The sequence below is a fragment of the Mytilus galloprovincialis genome, chromosome 14 (genome assembly GCF_965363235.1).
Source record: "Mytilus galloprovincialis chromosome 14, xbMytGall1.hap1.1, whole genome shotgun sequence".
NCBI classification, from domain to species: domain Eukaryota; kingdom Metazoa; phylum Mollusca; class Bivalvia; order Mytilida; family Mytilidae; genus Mytilus; species Mytilus galloprovincialis.
In genome coordinates, this window is record NC_134851.1 from 23,017,036 (window position 1) to 23,033,202 (window position 16,167).

Consider the following 16,167-nt stretch of genomic DNA (forward strand, 5'->3'; position numbering starts at 1 on the left):
GGAGAATAGACATAAAGGGTTACTTTAAAAATAATGACAAAAATGTTACTTGAATAAGTTATTTTGTACATCTTTAAAAGTATTAGTAATAACACTTATTTAAGGAACATATGTAATTGTTTTGGGTTACAAATTATAAATAACTTCAAGTCTTAATTAATTCATAAGTTTCTATCTATTTATATCTGTCTACTTTCAACATTTTGAAGGAAAACAATATTTTAATAGTCCCAAGAGACCAATCTTTGACCAAGAAGCGTCGATATCAAATATAAGTGCGTCAGAAAAGCAATTAGTGTTTCAGAAGGGTTAGATTTTATATTTCATAGGAAAAATAACCAGATGACTGTAAAAAATCGTTAAAACTAGTAAAATTTGTATAATTGGTCACCTATAAAAATAATATTTAGAAAAGTTACTTATATAAGTAATTTTTAAGATAGCCTCGTTTTCAACATAACTTATATAGGTAATTTAAAAAGTTACTTGTTTAAGTAATGCCCCTGACTGTTTATGTCATTGTTGTTACAAGTTATAATTTTTCATGCCATTGTTTCATTATTTACCAAATTTTATAACTTACCATTTTTAGAACTAGCAGGAGTACAGTAGTTTCCTGGTTTACATAGCTGACAGTCGGTAAGGTTGTCATTTCCTGTAGAGGCCGCTATAGTTCCATCGGGACAGGCGGTCGGTTGATAACTTCCTTCTGGGCAGTAATTACCAACTGGACAAAGACCGTCTGATGGATTAGGATCAATGGTGCTTCCATTACAATAGTAACTGAAAGTGGACAACAAAACGTTTATATGATTTTCATGGAAATACAATATACATTAATCTTTATCATGTTATTGTATCATTGCGTTTTTTTTTTTTTTCTTAATCAAATTCCTTGAGGTACAGGGTAACCTAATAATAACAGATGACTATTTGATAATGGTTATCTTTGCTTATTTTGTTTTATATTGTTAAGCAAATATAGATTTATTAATGACATTTAAATGTTTGAAGTCAGTTATTTAAGTTTGATGTTTTTTTCTCGAAAAAAAAGGGTGAAATTAGGTACGTCCAAATTCATTAGGAATACAAAAATCACAAATTAAGTAAATGTAAAGAAAAAGAACATTATCTCATGTATCCTAAGAAGTAGTACTGAAAATGAGAAAACAAACCCCTGAGGCTCTGTCAGAATAGTAATATAATACATACCCTGGAAAGCATAGTCCTTGAGGCTCTGGAAGACCCGTATTCTGACAATAATATCCTGGTGTACATTGCTGGCAGTCTGTCTCATTCACCATACCACTTCTGTTGTTAAAGGTACCAGATGGACAGGGATACTGGTTACCATATTCTGTCTGGCCTGGACAGTATTGACCAAGAGGACAAGTGTAGTTGGTCAGATCTCCTATAGCTTCTATGCTGTTATCACAATAATAACCTATAACATAACAAAGTACAATTGAACATTTATACATAGAATTAAATTATATGAGCAAAACTCATGCCGTCTCTAGCTGTCTTATTTTAGCTTGCAAAAGATATTCCTAAATGAAAATCATATCTTTAGTAGCATAAAGTTTGTACTTAACTTTTACGTCGAACTGTGAAAAAAAACAGTTCAAAGGATAATATTGTATTTTATTTTTTCTGAGATGATTTTTCAACGTCGCTATTTGTTCTTATAGTTACTGTGGAATCATTTTTATTCTTCGGGTTAAATATTTTGTGGATTTCAAAGCAAATTTTTATCCTCTAAAGTAAAAGAATCCAGAGTAATAATTATGAATCATAAGAAATGTTTTTTGTCATACCTTCAGTGCATGGTTTACACGAGTCCTTCTCTAACTCATTCTGGAAGAATCCATTATTACATCTGGTGGGCGTGGCAGTCTGTACCAGACAGTAATGTCCCAGGGTGCATCTGTAATCATAGGGGTTTGGTTGTGTCTGTCCAGGTGGGCAATAGAAACCTTAAATAGAAAGTATGTTCAATTACAGTATTATACAAACCTCCTAAAACATATGAACAAATCACCAATTTCATGTTGAAAATAGCATTTAAATTATTAAATATTAAATTTTGTGTAGTTTTTCTTTAGATTGTAAATTATAAAAATATTCAAGGTCATTTTAAATTTATTGTTTTCTCCAATAGAAAATAATCAAGGGTGCCATTGTGTCACTAAAAATTGTTACTTTTTGTTTATTTTATGTGGTATGATTACCGATGAAACAACTATCCACCAGAGACAAAGCCAGTTCTTAAAAGGTATATTTCAAAAATAAGAATGTGTCCATAGTACACAGATGTCCCACTCGCACTATCATTTTCTATATTCTGTGGACCGTGAAATTGGGGTAAAAACTTTAATTTGGCATTACAATTAGAAAGATCATATCATAGGGAACATGTGTACTAAGTTTAAAGTTGATTGGACTTAAACTTCATCAAAAACTACCTTGACCAAAAACTTTAACCTGAAGTGGGATGAACGAACGGACGGACGAATGAATGCACCCACAGACCAGAATATCGTAGGTGGGGCATAAAAACATAATGCCCACTATGGGGACTGAAAAATTTATTTTAGTTTCTGCTTCCAAAAATAAGTCCTACCTGCATCACATTGTCCACTAACTGCATTTAGTCCTGTTCCGTTACAATAATATCCTCCATCACATGGAGTACAATCACTAGGGACCTGGAGACGTATTACAGGTCCATAAGTTCCATTAGCACATGGGTCTGGGAGGTCACTTCCTGTTGGGCAATAATGACCAACTGGGCAGTCAATCTGTTGCGGTGAAGTGGAACTTGCTGGGCAGTAGTAGCCAGCATCACAATCTGCCAGGGGTGCATCCAGGCCATTGGTGGGGCAGTATTTCCCTGCTGTGCAGTTCTGCATTTCGTATGATCCTTCAGGGCAGAAATTACCAGCAGTACATTCACCACCTGTTACTGTAGGCTGTAAAAGTTAAACAAGATAAATTATAAATAACGAGGAACTTTCTAATGCATTTCTCAATTGGATATAACTTTGAGCTAGCATGTAGGAATAAAAGGCCATATGACGTGTACAGCGGTATAGATCTTGCATTCATTTCATCTTGAAATTTTCGAATATGAATATTGAATATTTGAAGACTTGTGGGCATCAATTTGTGATTTGATGGTCACAAATTGAGTTTGCTAGTGATGCAATTTAGGAGACAGTCTTTCCTGGAACTTTAAAATCATTCTTACATTTTCTTCTGTTTTCCTCAATACTTTCATGTTTTGATTTTATTAGTGTTTGCATTTAATAAAGCTTCTGTCAGCCACATTTTAAATGTCAATATATACCAGGCATGATATTTGTACGTCAGATGCACGATTCTTCTACACAAGAATAATGAGTGACACTCAAATAAAAAAGTCCAAATAAAGTACGAAGTTGAAAAGCATTGATGACCAAAAATGCTGAGAAGTTTTGCAAAATATCATCTACAACTGCATCTGCATCTTGTCAGGAATGTTTCTTTTAACTACGACAAATCACAACAGGTCAAGTTCTTGAAGGTTACTTTCAATAAATGCTGGCAATTTGACAAAGGTTAGTTTTTATAGTACAGTACATTTTGAAGAAGAAAATAGCAACTCCTAAAGTTCCTCCCTTCTTTACTCACCTGTGCTATACTTGATCCATTAGTACAATACCATCCAGCGGAGCAATTTCCTGTTGGATAAGCATTTCCATAACCTTGACAATACATTCCCTGTGTACACGATTCACATGCTGCTATACTGTGCTGTTGTGTCAAATTGTTGAAGGTACCAGGTGGACAGGGATACTCATAAATGTCTGTTGTGTTCAGCTCGCAGTAATATCCACCTGGGCAGATATTTGGTGTGTAATCTGAAGTGTTGGCATAACAGTAGTGACCCAAAGGACATGCCTTACAATAGTTCTGATTGGTTAGATCTTGGTAAGATCCAGCAGGACAGCCAATGGGATACTCTGTACCAATTGGACAATAGTGTCCTGCTGGACACTGGTGACCAATGATTGGATGGACAGTACCAGTTGGACATTGAGAATCGTTCAGCATGAGTGGATTAGCTTTGTCCACACCAGAAACACAGTAATAACCTGCTAGACAATCTCCTGTTGGCTGGGTAAGGTTTGTTCCTGTAAGATGATATAAAAGGATGAAATACATGTATATCAAAATATGATTAAATTGACTTCAGTGAATTCATTAACATTTTTAGAGTACAAATTTTTGCAGATTTTGTGAGTACTGGTGTATTAAAGTAAACCACGAATGTAAACATAGACAGAAATATATATTTCTACAGGCTTGTAAAATAAGTAAATTCACAGCACTTTCTTTGATATTTTTTTGTTTTAAAACAAGCTTTTCTATAGATGTTATTTTCATATCAGGGTGACAGTGGACATAAGAAGTTCATCTGTAGTGATTACTAGCCAAGAAATGTCAAGGGTTAAATAGGGAGTGAGGTCATACTCGCCTTTTGAACTAGACAAGCATTTAAAAATGACAGTAAAGAAATTATACCTTCACAATACTGTCCTCCTGTACATGGTGTACAATCTTCAGCTTTTTTCAGTCCCTGACTTAGACCATAGGTTCCAGCCGGACATGGCTGCCAGTCGTGACCAGTTCCATTCGGACAGAAGAATCCCATCGGACAGATATTCTTGGCTGAGGCTGAATTTCCTTCAATCGAAAGTTCTGGTACACAGTAATAACCTGAAAAGCAATAATACAAACAAATTATATATGCATATATAAAAAAACAATGTCAAATTGTATTGATCATATAATCATTGGTGATATACAGTGACCATATAAAGCCTAGTTTGTAATGTTGATAATATTATTTATTCCATATTGATAAAATCATTTTAGTAGGTTTTTCTATATGAATTGGATTTTGAATAAATAAGTATATTCACCTGCGGAAAAAGTATGTTCACTGCGCAAAACGGTTGATTTGCAATTGGTTTTGGTAAATAATTGCCATTACATACATTTCTCTCAGAATATAGAACAAGAGTGCACACACTGAAATGTCTCGCCTTCTTTACTAATCATTGATATTATGTTGATACTCCTAAATATAAAGCTTTATTACGACTGTCACATAAACTTAACATTAACCAAGAAAACTAAACATTGATCAATGAACCATGAAAATGAGGTCAAGGTCAGATGAACCATATGCCAGGCAGACATGTACAGCTAACAATGCTTCCATACAACAAATATAGTTGACCTATTGCTTATAGTTTAAGAAAATAGAACAAACACAAAAACTTAACACTGAGCAATGAACCGTAAAAACCAGGTAAAGGTCAAATAAAACCTGCACAACTGACATACAGATCATAAAATATTTCCATACACCAAATATAGTTGACCTATGACATATAGTATTAGATAAAAAGACCAAAACTCAAAAACTTAACTTTGACCACTGAACCATGAAAATGAGGTCAAGGTCACATGCCATCAGCCCGCTAGACATGTACACTTTACAATCATTCCATACAACAAATATAGTAAACCTATTGCATAAAGTATGAGAAAAAGAGACCAAAAACACAAAAACTTAACTATAACCACTGAACCATGAAAATGAGGTCAAGGTCAAATAACATCTGCCAGTTGGACATGTACACCTTACAGTCCTTCCATACACCGAATATACTAGACCTATTGCTTATAGTATCTGAGATATGGACTTGACCACCAAAACTTAACCTTGTTCACTGATCCATGAAATGAGGTCGAGGTCAAGTGAAAACTGTCTGACGGGCATGAGGACCTTGTAAGGTACGCACATACTAAATATAGTTATCCTATTACTTATAGTAAGAGAGAATTTAACATTACAAAAAATATGAACCTTTTTTCAAGTGGTCACTGAACCATGAAAATGAGGTCAAGGACAATGGACATGTGACTGACGGAAACTTTGTAACATGAGGCATCTATATACAAAATATGAAGCAATCAGGTCTTCCACCTTCTAAAATATATAGCTTTTAAGAAGTGAGCTAACACCGCCGCCCTCGCCGCCGGATCACTATCCCTATGTCGAGCTTTCTGCAACAAAAGTTGCAGGCTCGACAATAAAACAATTACTGTCTTTTGTTTCGGTAAATATGTGGTTTAATTGACTTTTGAAAAAACTTTTGTAATTTCAACTGAATATCTTCTAATATGACTTAAAATAACTTTGTCTTACATCAAATCCTAGACAAAATGAATGAGAGTTGATTCAACAATATTGACTTAGGTGTAAATAAATTTTCCTTTACCTTCTGGACAAACTGAACATGCTGCAGCACCATCATAGTCCACAAACATTCCTGCTGGACATTCCTGTGGAGTGGCACTACCTGTAGGACAATGCATGGCTGCTGGACAGATTATCTGAGTCTCAACACTAGAGCCATTTGGACAATAATATCCTGAAAACAGGTAAAGGGAATTTGTTTAATTAAATTTTTTCAATGATTATTTTTTCTGTATTTGAGTTGAAGCATAACAATATTATGCAAATTTTCACATTCTTTGCCTAATTTTTTAATGAATTGTAGTTTTAATTCACAGTAACTATTCAACTCTTTCTTAAGATGAGGTAATAATTATTGGAAATCTGGATGATCAAAATCAAGACATCATTGTACATGTAGTTGTGATGTCAATATTTCAAACTCTATTTATGTACTTTTAAGCACCTTGATTTTTGGTGGGGTTCGTGTTTATCAATCTTTTGGTGAAGAAACTTGTAGACAGTTATTTGTCTTTTGCCATGATTTTGTCATTCTCTCTTCAAAAAGGAGTTCTGATTCATCCTTTATTTTCATTCACCTCTTTTTTTAAACAAAAGCTCTAATTATTTTACTCACCTTCTTTACAAGGTCCTGTTACATTTGTCATTCCAGTTGTTTCACAGTAATAACCTTCGGTGCAGAGACTGCACTGTGATTCCATACTAAGTCCTCCCACATCGGAGTACTTTCCAGCCGGACATGGTACAGGATTTTCTGTTCCTATTGGACAGTAGGCTCCAGCAGTACATATGATCTCTGTTGATACTTTAGACCCTACTGGACAATAAAAGCCTGGCAGACACTGGCCAACAACAGCTGTCAATCCTGTAATATAAAAGTACATATGACCTCTGTAAATATCTCAGACCCTACTGGACAATAAAAGCCTGGCAGACATTGGCCAAAAACTGCTGTCAATCCTGTTATATAAAAGTACATATGACCTCTGTAAATAAGAGCAATAAAAGCCTGGCAGACATTGGCCAACAACAGCCGTCAATCCTGTGATATAAAAGTACACATGACCTTCCTTATAAAACAAATCAGGCCTATACAAAGCAAGTATGTACTATTGAAAAATAAAATTTGATATGACTTTTGTTGATCATAAATATACCTTTGTTGTAAAAAAATCAAGCTGACAAAGCCCAAATAGAACAGTTGATAGTGTAATATCAAAGTACATATAACTTTTGATTATAAAAGTGCTTTTAACCTTTGTTGTTATATATCAGGCCTAAGAGACATAAGCAAACCAGAACAGTTGAATGTGAAATATAAAGGTATATACATGTATGACCTGTAATTATAATAGAAACTGGTGTCTTATAAATTGGTCTGGAGTCAGTTTTCCATACGGTATTTTGACAATAGTACAAAACAAATGATTATTTCTTATTGATTTAACACAGTCATTAGGGACAACATCAAAAGATCAATGTAAGATAAAAAACTTAATTCAAATAGTTTGGGGGTGGGGATGAACTGCTGCAATATTTGGTTATCCGACATTGATTTTTACATATATCCATGTTGGTCAATTGATTTTCCCAAATTAAGTAAAGAGGGGGGGAGGGGGGTGTCAGTGAAAAAACTATGTGAATTAAGTTTTTTATCCTTCATTGAACTTTTGATGTCGTCTCTTACAATGTCTTATTATATTGTGCAAAAATCCCAACCCATTCAACTATGAAATCTGCAAGCTAATTTTAAATTGCTCTCTTTGGTAAAATTTTCATAAACTAAATTAAATCATCAGGAGAAAATATATTCTTATATAAAAAAGAAGATGTGGTATGATTGCCAATGAGACAACTATCAACAAAAGACCAAAATGACACAGACATTAACAACTATAGGTCACTGTACGACCTTCAACAATGAGCAAAGCCTACCTGTCTCATTACAGTAGTAACCTCCAGTACAGTTGATACACTGACTTTCCATCTGTAGTGCCATGGCAGAGCTGTAACTTCCCTCAGGACAACCTATTGGTTCTGCTGTCTCTACTGGACAATATGATCCTGCTGGACACTGGTCAGCCAAAGATCCTATAAAAGAAAAAAAATGAATGTGCATTTAAGACCTAAAGTAATGATTGATTGATTGATTGATTGTTGGTTGCTTAACGTCCAGTGGCAAATATTTCATGCATATTCAGGACGAGAACAAATTCACAATAAATACAATAGGTAGGTTGTTGTAATAGAGGCCATCGAGAATGATGGTCGGGGGAAATTTGGACTGCCACTGGAAAATGAGGGTATATTGGATAGACAGAAATTTTGCCTTGCAACAGGCCACCTACGGACCCCTCAAAAAGTTGTTGCAAGGGTTCTTAACATGCAAAGAGCGTGGCACTCTCTTTACACGAGGCATCGGATTTAACGTCCCCTTCTGACGGACGTGACTGCGAACTTGATACATCCCGCACAGCCAAACGGACGCCCCACTTCAGCAAGCGTTTTACTGCCGGTCGGGAGAAGACCAAGTGACCATATTTCTATACCCCAGTCACCCTTGGGGTGCCTAAAGTAATGTTTAATGATCCTATTTTGGTTAAATCTTACATTTTTTATACATTTAAACTTATTATAATTGTCCAGAAATGTTCCATCCCCTATTCATATTACAAGCATTCAAATAAATATCTCATTTCAGCACATCTTAAAAATAGAGAGAACATTTCTTTAAAGAAAATTCTAGAACCTTATTTGTATTGAGTACAATAAAAGAAAACAGAAATTTTTCTTTGATTTAATAGTTAAAAATTCCATACCACAAAATATAAATCTATTTTGTGGTATGGAATTTTTAACTATTAAATCAAAGAAAAATTTCTGTTTTAAAAATATTTACAATTTACAAATATCAATTCATGTAATACCACCATTGCAAAACACTACAAGATTTACCTAAGCTTGGTGTTGTTGAGTCAGCACTCTGTCGACAGAAGTATCCAGCAGAACATGGCCTTATGGGATAGGTCAATCCTTCAACATCACATGCCATACCTCCAACACACTCAGAACACTCAGATGTACTGTTCAAGCCTGTGTAAACACACGTACAAATATGTTAATACATTGTTTGAATAAAGATATCACAAAGGGTGTCCTAATTTCTCATTTCATCACCTTTCATTTATTAAATAACTAAGATATATTAATACTTGTCATCATTTTCAGCAGTCCATGCTACTGAAAAAAAATCATAAAATTCTTCTTTGACATTTTTAACCAGATGCTCCGCATGGCGTAGCTTTATACGACCGCAGAGGTTGAACCCTGAACGGTTGGGGCAAGTATGGACACAACATTCAAGCTGGATTCAGCTCTAAATTTGGATTGTGATTAAATAGTTGACACAGCATAAGTTTCTGACACAGAATGAATGTGTTCTAATGAACTTAAAATTTTTGTTTTCTCTTCGAGCAATTCACTATGCTGTTGAATATTAATCCTCTCAAAAAAATGTTTGAAGAAATTTTCTTTTTTATTTATGAAATTTCAAATGAGAAAAATTGAACCCAATTTTTTTAATCACATCCCCCTTTCCCTTATTCCAAAACTAATCTCAATTAAAATTTCTAATGGAGTTTGCCACAATAACTACTCATTTAAATACATCATAAAATATTAAGATGTAAACAAACTGCTTGTTATCACTGAATGGTAAAGATTATTTTAATTTATCTGAATATACATTGTATATTGTATATAACAACGATTTAAGTTGATTCTGGACAAAGAAAGATAACTCCAATTAAAAAAAAATCTTGCTATTGCACAATATTTTGCAATTAGATATTTCTTGCTTACTATTCTGGACAAAGAAAGATAACTCTAATTAAAAAAAAATTAGCTATTTCACAATATTGTGCAATTAGATATTTCTTGCCATTGCGCAATACTGTGCAATTGAAAAGACTTGCTATTGCACAATACTTAATATAATAATTTTAGATCCTGATTTGGACCAACTTGAAAACTGGGCCCATAATAAAAAATCTAAGTACATTTTTGGATTCAGCATATCAAAGAACCCCAAGATTTCAATTTTTGTTAAAATCAGACTAAGTTTAATTTTGGACCCTTTGGACTTTAGTGTAGACCAATTTGAAAACAGGACCAAAAATGAAGAATCTACATACACAGTTAGATTTGGTATATCAAAGAACCCCATTTATTCAATTTTTGATGAAATCAAACAAAGTTTAATTTTGGACCCCGATTTGGACCAACTTGAAAACTGGGCCAATAATCAAGAATCTAAGTACATTTTTAGATTCAGCATATCAAAGAACCTAACTGATTTCATTTTTTGTCAAAATCAAACTAAGTTTAATTTTGGACCCTTTGGACCTTAATGTAGACCAATTTGAAAACGGGAGATTAAGAATCTACATACTCAGTCATGACAGTTAGATTCGGCATATCAAAGAACCCCAATTATTCAATTTTGATGAAATCAAACAAAGTTTAATTTTGGACCCTTTGGGCCCCTTATTTTGTTGGGACCAAAACTCCCAAAATCAATACCAACCTTCCTTTTATGGTCATAAACCTTGTGTTTAAATTTCATAGATTTCTATTTACTTATACTAACGTTATGGTTGGAAAACCAAGAAAAATGCTTATTTGGGTCCCTTTTTGGCCCCTAATTCCTAAACTGTTGGGACCTAAACTCCCAAAATCAATACCAACCTTCCCTTTGTAGTCATTAACATTGTGTTTAAATTTCATTGATTTCTATTTACCTAAACTAAAGTTATGGTGCGAAAACCAAGAAAAATGCTTATTTGGGCCCTTTTTTGGCCCCTAATTCCTAAACTGTTGAAACCAAAACTCCCAAAATCAATCCCAACCGTTCTTTTGTGGTCATAAACCTTTTGTTTAAATTTCATAGATTTCTATTTACTTATACTAAAGTTATGGTGCGAAAACCAAGAAAATGCTTATTTGGGCCCTTTTTGGCCCCTAATTCCTAAAATGTTGGGACCAAAACTCCCAAAATCAATACCAACCTTCCTTTTGTGGTCATAAACCTTGTGTTAAAATTTCATAGATTTCCATTCACTTTTACTAAAGTTAGAGTGCGAAAACTAAAAGTATTCGGACGACGACGACGACGACGCCGACAACGCCAACGTGATAGCAATATACGACGAAAATTTTTTCAAATTTTGCGGTTGTATAAAAATATCAAGAAAATATGGTTTCAACTCCCTTAGGCAAAGTTGACCTTAGGTTGATCTGGAAATTCAGAAATATTTCGAGGTTTTTATTTTAATGTAAATAAAGCAACTGGGTGAGTATCACAATAATAAGAGCTCACAATTTGATATCTGATACTTATATTTGTAAGCAGATTTTCCTGCAATTGTAATTATTAATCTTGCATTTTTGTCAATTCTTTAAAAACTGCAATAATAAATGCAAGCAGTAATTCGTGAATTAACAGTATTCTTGCTCACACATGTTCAAATTCCTGGTTTTAGAAATTTTTCAATTGAACTTTCCTGATGAAGGTAAATCCAGTACAGCACTTCTAACACCTTAAATCTATAAAGTGGGTCTCATTGGGGTCTAAGCGTGACGCGGGATTGCCGATTTTTTGTAAGTGTGACACATGAAAGTCAAATTATTGTGGCGTGAAAACGAGAAATGAGGTCTCGTGGGACCTGGGAAATGACAAAAAAAAAAGAGAATTGCTTACGTACATAGTGTAAGCGGGATACGGGAATCTGACAAAACAGTAAGCGGGATCCAGGATCGGAACCCCCCAATGAGACCCCTATAAAGTGTTATTTATCTTTTCCACAACTGGTTAAAAGCAGGTTTTACATAGTAATCTGACAATATCTCTAGTCTAAGGTATTTACCTGTTCTATTGTTGAATGTTCCTTCAGGACATGGGAATTCCTCTGGATATCTGGTTCCGTCTGGACAGAAAAATCCCTCTGGACAGATGTAGGTAGCATAGTTAATAACTGGACCAAATGTGGCATTACAGTAAAATCCTGCTGGACAGGTCTTACATGTACTTTGAATTGGTTCATCCTAAAATACAGTTACATTATTATTACCGAATGAATGGAAGATATATGCCCACTTATTGAAGAAAAAAAACATACAATAATATAAGGGTCACACTTTAATCTTCTACATGTACAAAGATGAATTATTTGTAACTACATTTTTTCAATTGTGGATAAAATGACTTTAATCAGCCAATTTTGTATTGTCCTTATAAATCACGTTATCCTAAATTTATAAATATAAGATATGACTGCCAATGAGATATCGATCCACCAGAGTCCAAATAAGGTGGATTTAAGCATCTATAAGTCTCTGTACATCCTTCAACAATGAGTACAACCTATAGAGAAGGTTTACTTTTTTAAGATAGATGCATACCTGATATGTTCCTGATGCACAGGGTTCTGGTAGCTCTTTCCCTCCCACACAGAAGTAGCCTAATGGACAGCTATAGTTGGCAGGTGTGGCCACAGTTTGACCTTCAGGACAGTAGTAGCCAGGGTCACAGTCTCCAGTTTCTGCAGTAAGTCCATAGGATCCACAATATTTACCTACAGTGAAATCAGTATTTCTTAATATTATTCTGAAAAGTATGATTTGATTCACAAACTCTATAAGAATCAGTTTGGTCTTATGACACAATCTTTGAATTTTTAATCTTTTACTTAAAACAGCCATTAGTTTTCAACCTTTTTTCAGATAAATATATTTGACCTTCAATAAAAAAAACTTGTGTTATATGGAGTACAATATTACTCATCTATTTAAACATCTTAGGGACGACATCAAAAGTTCAATGTAGGATAAAAAAACTTAATTCACATAGTTTTTTTCGCTAACCCCCCTACCCCCTTCAAAACTTAATTTGGAAAAAATTGATTTACCTATATGGATATATGTAAAATCGATTTTGGATTAACAAAACTTGCAGCAATGTTGACCCCCACCCCCAAACTATTTGATTTAAGTTTTTTATCCTACATCGATCTTTCGATGTCGTCCCTTATACAGTGGCAGATCCAGCCATTTAAAAAGGGGGGTTCCCAACCAAGGACAAAGGGGGTTCCAACCCCTGGACCCCCCCCCCCCCACTGGATCCGCCCATTGTTATACAATCTAAAGTACATATGACATGAATTCAAATGTCATTACAAATAAAAGTACAACTGACCTTTTGTACAGATGACACAGTCTGATTCTTGTGTAGCTCCAGTAGATCCATAGTAATATCCAATAGGACAAGGTGTTGGTGTACTACTCTGTATTGGACAGTAGTGACCTGTTGGACATCTGTCACCTGTCATACCAGGAGGTGGGGTCTGTACAAAAGCACTTATGTTACAATAGTATCCTGTGTAAAGAAATAATATCATGTATTTAACATTGAATTTAAAGAAGGAACCCTTAGGTAGGGTATATGTCAATGAGACAGCAACCTGATGACACAACACATTGAATGGCATTCAGAGGTCAACATACGTTATGTCACAATATACAATCATGTCATAAATAGTCAACATACTTTATGTCACAATATACAATCATGTCATAAATAGTCAACATACTTTATGTCACAATATACAATCATGTCATAAATAGTCAACATACTTTATGTCACAATATACAATCATGTCATAAATAATTATGTCAATGGAAATGATGTTTCTGATTAATTTTGTGATTTGAAGACATGTTTCAGAGAAAATTCTCCAAACATTTTTATGAAAGTTTAACTGCTTATCTACCTAGAAAAAGCTTAGTGTAGACTTGTCTAATTTCTAAATATTCAAGCATTTTTTTCAATATGTAATTTTAAAGCTATTATTATTGCAGAAGTAACCCAAAGACCGGATGATGTAAGATTAGTGTACATGTACTCACACAGAATTTATCAAACATCTCCCGATGAAGGTTTCTAGTTAAATCTAGAATATGACACTTTAATTTGTCAATTGTTCTTGTTAAAAAAGATCCTGTAATTCCAGATCCTTCACATTAATATGAAATTAAATATTTTACTCTACCTTGGAAACATATTCCAGTAGGAGTGGACAGTCCAGTGGTCTGACAATACTCTCCTCCTGGACATTCTATTGGTGCTTCACTACCTTCAGGACAATACTGACCAACACTGCATCGACCTCCCTGGACAGGGTCAGAGGGCATGGCCATAATTGAACTTCCATAACAATACCAACCAGCACTGAAAGAAACATACAACAAAATAGTATTATATCTCAAAAATTAGAAAATTTCCAAATGTCAGATATAACAACCTTCAGTTTTCAAGGTTAAAATATAGGTCATGCTGTAAGGTAGAAACTTTTGGTGAGGGTTTATATGGTCATTTTACAACTAAGGTTGAAATGGTAAAACTATTTCTTCACATAAATTTTATCTTGTAAAATATCAGATACCTTACAACCAAGTATGGAGGACTTTGAAAACTAAAATTTAAACACCTTTACAGAATTTATTTAAGAAAGAATAGAAACAAAAGACTATTTATGTTAATATTGAACATTCAATGGATATCTCTTAAATTGTCATTTTATCACATATGATTTTTAAATTCAAACAACTGTATAAAAATTCCTACCTGCAGTTACCAGCAGGATTTTCAGCGCCATCTGATGGACAATATTTTCCTCCGTCACATTCCAAACATGATGAGACATTTGTTTGTTGTTGTGCTGGATTGTATGTTCCCTTCAAGCAAGGATACTGGTTAGCATGAGTTGTACCGTTTGGACAGTAGTGACCAACTGGACAGGGCTTGTCGGAGAAGTCGGTGGAGTTGGTCGTACAATAAAATCCTTCAGGACATGTTTTGCATGTACTTTGACCTTCTTCGTCTTGATAGGTACCAGCTGGACACTCTGTGGGTAGCTCACTACCAACAGGGCACATGTATCCCTTGGGACAAATGTCACCATAGCCTGGAAGATTAATTGTTTACGTTCAAGATTTTTTTTCCAGTTAAAAAATTTATATTTTCTGACATTTTTAATTAGTTTTTAGGTTCAATTTTCTTTTTCGAAGTTTTAAAATTTATATTTTCTGACATTATGAATTAATTCATTAGTACTATATTTTTGCACTCTGAAAAAAAGACAAAATCATTTCACAGAGAAAAGTAACTTTAAAATAAGTACACTGGAAAATTAGTTCTTTCACATTATCTAGTCATTTAAAAAAAATAATGGAACCTTTAATCACAATATATTCGCTTTGTTCAGCTTCACAAATTTAATGGAAACATTTCATATTAACCAGTATAAGTTCGTTCAACCTTAATTTGAAATCAATCTTTAAAAGGGGAGATAACTAAGATTGACTTACCTGTATGACCTCCAATCAGTGGACAGGTTGGTGGGTAGGAGCTATTAGTGGCAGAGTTATCTGGGTTTGGTCTATCTACTCCGGACTGACAATAGTAGCCTGCATCACAATCACCAGTTACTGTAGTGGCTCCATCTACTGAGCAATGTTTGCCTCCATCACAATCAGTACACTGACTAACCTGTAAACAACATAGAATAGATAAATCATGAGAGAACCAAATGGTTGTTTTGACAACAAATCTTACATAATCACCATCATTGTTCGGCAGTTAAAAAAGGCTACTTTTTGATATTTTTATCAAAAGTGATGAAAACTAGATTTTGAAAATTCAGCTCTGTAACACTTATATTAGTCATGATCATTTCAGAATTAGGATTTATTTCTATTGTAAGATTTTTTGTGAAAATAATATAGCACAAGTCAAATGA

General features: G+C 34.1%; 1 protein-coding gene across 1 annotated transcript in view; it reads right to left on the reverse strand.

The window, feature by feature from the left end:
- Window positions 1-16,167, reverse strand: part of LOC143058592 (uncharacterized) — a 147,815-nt gene that overhangs the window by 39,765 nt on the left and 91,883 nt on the right. Inside the window, exons 82-97 of the mRNA XM_076232075.1 lie at window positions 15,737-15,917; window positions 14,994-15,333; window positions 14,419-14,597; window positions 13,566-13,745; window positions 12,773-12,945; window positions 12,238-12,415; window positions 9,269-9,406; window positions 8,249-8,404; window positions 6,930-7,178; window positions 6,336-6,488; window positions 4,567-4,761; window positions 3,673-4,175; window positions 2,624-2,972; window positions 1,818-1,976; window positions 1,213-1,444; window positions 584-783 (exon numbers count right to left, since the gene is read on the reverse strand). Of these exons, the coding sequence (XP_076088190.1) occupies window positions 584-783; window positions 1,213-1,444; window positions 1,818-1,976; window positions 2,624-2,972; window positions 3,673-4,175; window positions 4,567-4,761; window positions 6,336-6,488; window positions 6,930-7,178; window positions 8,249-8,404; window positions 9,269-9,406; window positions 12,238-12,415; window positions 12,773-12,945; window positions 13,566-13,745; window positions 14,419-14,597; window positions 14,994-15,333; window positions 15,737-15,917 (3,565 nt within the window). The remainder of the gene's footprint in view (window positions 1-583; window positions 784-1,212; window positions 1,445-1,817; window positions 1,977-2,623; window positions 2,973-3,672; window positions 4,176-4,566; window positions 4,762-6,335; window positions 6,489-6,929; window positions 7,179-8,248; window positions 8,405-9,268; window positions 9,407-12,237; window positions 12,416-12,772; window positions 12,946-13,565; window positions 13,746-14,418; window positions 14,598-14,993; window positions 15,334-15,736; window positions 15,918-16,167) is intronic.